Source organism: Habropoda laboriosa, unplaced genomic scaffold, assembly GCF_001263275.1.
Source record: "Habropoda laboriosa isolate 0110345459 unplaced genomic scaffold, ASM126327v1 scaffold97, whole genome shotgun sequence".
NCBI classification, from domain to species: Eukaryota; Metazoa; Arthropoda; class Insecta; order Hymenoptera; family Apidae; genus Habropoda; species Habropoda laboriosa.
Window position 1 is genome coordinate 1115120 of NW_017100220.1, and position 4936 is coordinate 1120055.

The 4936-nt window shown below is 33.2% G+C and overlaps 1 protein-coding gene across 1 annotated transcript in view; it reads right to left on the reverse strand.

Moving 5' to 3' along the window:
• Positions 1 to 829: 829 nt before the first annotated feature.
• Positions 830 to 4936, reverse strand: part of LOC108571032 (vigilin) — a 7837-nt gene continuing 3730 nt past the window's right edge. The window contains exons 12-23 of the mRNA XM_017933002.1: positions 4335 to 4466; positions 4101 to 4247; positions 3853 to 4011; positions 3638 to 3772; positions 2841 to 3059; positions 2619 to 2754; positions 2400 to 2551; positions 2197 to 2325; positions 2013 to 2123; positions 1751 to 1948; positions 1452 to 1670; positions 830 to 1354 (exon numbers count right to left, since the gene is read on the reverse strand). Coding sequence (XP_017788491.1) covers positions 1133 to 1354; positions 1452 to 1670; positions 1751 to 1948; positions 2013 to 2123; positions 2197 to 2325; positions 2400 to 2551; positions 2619 to 2754; positions 2841 to 3059; positions 3638 to 3772; positions 3853 to 4011; positions 4101 to 4247; positions 4335 to 4466 — 1959 coding nt within the window. The 3' untranslated portion in view covers positions 830 to 1132. The remainder of the gene's footprint in view (positions 1355 to 1451; positions 1671 to 1750; positions 1949 to 2012; positions 2124 to 2196; positions 2326 to 2399; positions 2552 to 2618; positions 2755 to 2840; positions 3060 to 3637; positions 3773 to 3852; positions 4012 to 4100; positions 4248 to 4334; positions 4467 to 4936) is intronic.

Here is a 4936-nt window from a genome sequence, read left to right on the forward strand (position 1 = left end):
CAATTGAAATGAGCTGTCTTGAAGAAAATAGACAAGGCACTTGAACCGAATATCTTTTTCTTAGCTAGTTGGCCTCATAAATAGTAGAATGCAAAAATTTGCACATCATACAGCAAACAGTAAAATAGAAAGAATAAATAAAATCAGCTATTCAAAGAATATGACGTATCGCTTTACATTATAAATATCCATGATTCTTTTCTTTCAATGACACCAATGATTTCGTGTCTTTTCGCCACTGCATAAAAGCAGTACAAAAATAGCAAGGCCTTCTAAAGATTATGTTCCCCCAATGCACATTTAATAATCACTAACCTTTCTGCTTTTCTTAAACCCAGCATTTAATATACATGATCATTTAGGTTTTGTTGGCAGATTTGCTCGCCTTATAGCGCACTGTAATTTCAAGAGTATAAAGCGATCTTATTACCATACTAGTTACGTAAAAAGCAGGAAATTATATTTAGGAACGTTTTCCTTAGAAAGACCTTAAAGCTTCACGTTTCGCAAAAGATTTGTATAGACTCTAATATCATCATAATATGGTTCAAAAACAATTCCACTTAAGTCCAACACAACAAAAAATGCAATTTATATGTACAAAAAATATAAATAAATTAACAAAACATTATGCTTGGGTAAACGCAAACGCGTTTAGCCATGCAATCTATACGGATAGAGACAATCTGAGAAATATATAATATACACAAAAATTAGTTCCTACGAAGCCACAGTCTTAAGTACAACATATCTGTACCTGAAAGGCATATCAGCAGAAATAAAAGTCATGAAGAAATCAGATGTTTCGTTACGAATGAAATTACGCGCAATTTGCGTCTGACTGTATGTGTGAATATTCCTAACATGGCAATCAACTTAAAATCATGCGTTACAGTTACAGATACATAGGTAATTAGTACATGAACTGTAAATATAAACACCATCGTCAAACGTTATGTAGTAAACCAGTATCAGAGTCCAATAGAGTGGCCAGGTCGTATGCAGCAACATCAGTAATGGAACAGGGAACCACCTAGCACTAATGTGTGTACCCTTTTGTATCGTTTGTCAGAGGAAAGTTATTATATATTGTTACCTTATACTTTTCATCGATTTTTACTCTATTTAAGTATTAACGTTTTACACCCCAAGGACCATCAGGATTGGTCACAGGTATGTGAGAAAATCCAGCAAATTGTGGAAATTCTACAACGCTAGCAGTGTTTGGGGCGCTTTGTTGTTGCTGTTCCCAAGGTCCTCCTTTCACTACAAAGCCGGAATTCCCGGAATTTCTTTCATCGCGTTGAGGTGAACGCAAATTTTCACGATGTTCATTTTCTATAACGTCCTGAATCTACAATTTAACAAAATTCATATCATTAAGTAAGAATTTTTAAATTGCACTTACAGACAATTTTTAAGATAACAAACATATTCTAAGATAAACTTACATATTCTTCCTCCAAGTTCAATAAACGATCCTTTGCATCAGCTACATTGTCCTCTGTACCCACAATTGTCACAATATTGGGATCGGAATCGGTTTTTCTTGGGAATTTAATATCCACTTTAAATTCGTCCATTATTTTACGGATATTTCTACCCTTTGAACCAATTAAACGTGAATGCACAGCAGCGTTTATGTTTACTTCTTCTTTTGTCAAGCCATTCTAATAAAAATAAGATACTTTGTCAGTAATTATCAAATTTTAAAGTAAAATATACATGGTGACACAAGTAATAAACTTACCAATTCATTAACAATTTTCATGATATCATCTCGTGCACTACAAGCATTCTTTTCATAACCAGTGATTGTAATGATATGTTCTTCAGGATCACCTTTACGTGGAAAGTTTATTTGAACATCATGATCACTGCGTATTTTATTAATCACGGCTCCTTTTCGTCCAATTATCTTTGGATGATATTCTGGATCAACTTCGATCTAAAATAATACAAATTACGTATATCATTTCTAAATGTTAATTTATCAGCATAAATGAATTTACCTTCAGCTCAAATGATTTTAAAGCTCTATCTTGTCGTTCAGCTTCCAATGCTTTGCACTTATCAAGAATAGCTTGTTTCGCATTTTCAACACACGAAGGTGTTCCGGAAATCTAAATAAAATATAATATTACTTATTGATGTTATGTTATATCATTTTCATATTGCACATTACATTTTACGTACCTTAATATAATCAAGTTTTTCTTCTGCTGGAGATAACATGATATGAACATCATATGTATTCATTAGTTCTCGTACATCACGACCTTTTTGACCTATTATAGAACGATGAAGATCAAATGGCACCTCTACCTAAAAAGGATATTACAATTCACGTAACTATTTTGTATTCGATGGTACCTAAATTTATTAATAAAAATACTAACTTCTATCGTAATCGGTACAAGATCAAGCAGCGCTTGTTTTGCAGCTGCTACATTCTCTGGCTGCCCAGTAATGCGAATGATATCACAAGCAGGAACAGTTTCGGCAACTTCTCCATTCTCACCATTCATTTGTTCAGTTACACGTTGTTCGTCTAAAATAGGAACATATCAATGAAAAATCGTGTAATTTCTTGTTAAAAGAAAATAGTATACACTGACCATATGTGTCTCGATCAGGGAATTTAATTTGTACATCATACTCAGATGTAATCATTTGTACTTTACGTCCCTTTGCTCCCATAACTGTACGATGATGCTTTTGCGGTATTATGCATTCTTCGGTTACCATAGATTCCTAAAAGATAAGGCACATTTAAACAATTCATTCATAAAATAATTGAGATTAGAAGAAGTAATAAGGATAAATATTAAAATATTTACCAATTCTTGTACAATTTCCCTCATTCGTTGCTTCGCCGCTTCTATGCATTCATGTGATCCCTTTAAAATTACCCGATCACTATCGACGCCAGCTCTTGGAAATGAAATTTGTACTCCACCACATTCATCTGCAATACGATGTAATACACCACCCCTTCGAGCTACGAAATGTCTGTGATGCTTCGGATCAATACGAATTTCACCTTCAGTAATATTATCCTGTAAAACAGATATAGTGTAAAAAATAATTTGATTTATACAATGAAAAATACTTTTAATTGAAAACAGATGTTAACATAATTAAATATAATGTGGAAGGCGAAATATAAATTAAGGAAAGCAAACGTTTTGGACTAGGTGACTGTTCGAGGTTTGATCGATAATAAGTATATTTTATTAGGTGTAAAAATTAATTGGATACCTTTTCTTACAAACTTCTATGGAAGACGACATACAAATCAATGTCAGGTTCAATATCGTCTCCTTTTTGTACTACGCTATTCGAGCCAGTGGAGGTCTTTTTATTGACGCGTTCCTCTCCCAAAAAAGCGGTTCATAGGAGTTCATAGGAATTCATAGGAGTCCATAGGAGTTCGAGGACCTTTAGCTTTTCCCACGAACAGCCTCAACGGATTTTGTTACAAATAAATACGCGTGAATCTGTTTACATTGCATGGCTTGACCCGCGGACGATTGGTGCTGTTATGCCATTGACAACCGCTCGCGAGTCTCTGATTTGCTCGCGGGTCGCCGACTTATGACAATACAAAATGCCTACAATAATAGTAAAGACTTACAATTTCGCTAATTGTGGCTTCAAGTTCAGCTTTAGCTTTTTCAACGGCCTCTTTTTTTCCCATAATAGTAATCACTTCTTTATCTTGATCTTCTTCCGTTGGGAATATGATACGTGCTCCTGTAGATTCTCTTATCTGGAATAAATGAAAAGCAATATTAATTAATATATAATTGCATAGTGTGATACATATTATTAGGTAACTGATGTATGGACCTTCTTAATATTGGCACCATTCTTTCCAATAAGAAATTTGTGATGTTGCACTTTGGCACGAACTTCAGCTGAATAACTGGACAATTGTTTCTCAGTTGTAAGTTCATGCAACTGTTGTTTCGCTTTTTCAACGTCTTCCTTTGGCCCTTTAATAGTTACCTACATACAGCATTTGTATATTTATATTAATATTTGTATTTTTAATCTTAATATTTCCAAATTATTTTTTATTTATTAAAGTCATTCACCTTATCACTTCGGCTTTCTGCTGTAGGAAATTTAATTGCAACACCACCGCAATCTTCCATGATACAATGAATTAATTTTCCACCAGTACCGATAAGAGAGTTATAGAATTTTGGAGGAATTACTATTTCATCCGTAACAATATTGGCCTAATGGAAAAAGATTATTTTATAAAAATAAAAATTAACAATTTCATATTTTTATAACAATGTACTATGTACTATGTTACCAATTACCAATTCATTTTGTATTTTTTGAATCATTTCTTTAGCTTTTTCTACATTCTCCTTTTTGCCTGTAATAGTTATAACATCGCTTTTCTCACCTTCAGCGGGTAAATCGATCTTAGTTTGTGTTTCTTCTCTGATCTAAATTGCACAATTCAAATAATAATCATATTCAATATTTAATATTTTATATATACAGGGTGTCTGTTTTATCTCAATACCGCGAAATATCTTTTAAGGAAGTAATGTTAGGAAAAAAATGTTTTAACAAAAGTTGTTTGGTATGGAGAGGGACGTTATGTGATGTAAATATTTTTTTTGTACCGGGTATGGTGGTGGAGATTTTAAAGTCAGTTTAATTTTTTTAAATGGAATGCTACATTTTTTTATACATAATATGATAGTGTATGTTAAGACGAATCTAACGAGGTGCGAACAAAGTCATTTCCTTTGATAAAACAGACAGACGCGACAGTGAGGAACGTATGGTGGTCCGGCTCCCGATTTTTCGCAATTTTACGACCTTCCATGACAGGAAATGACTTTGTTTGGACTCGTCTTAACATACACTATCATATTATGTATAAAAAAATATAGCATTCCATTTAAAA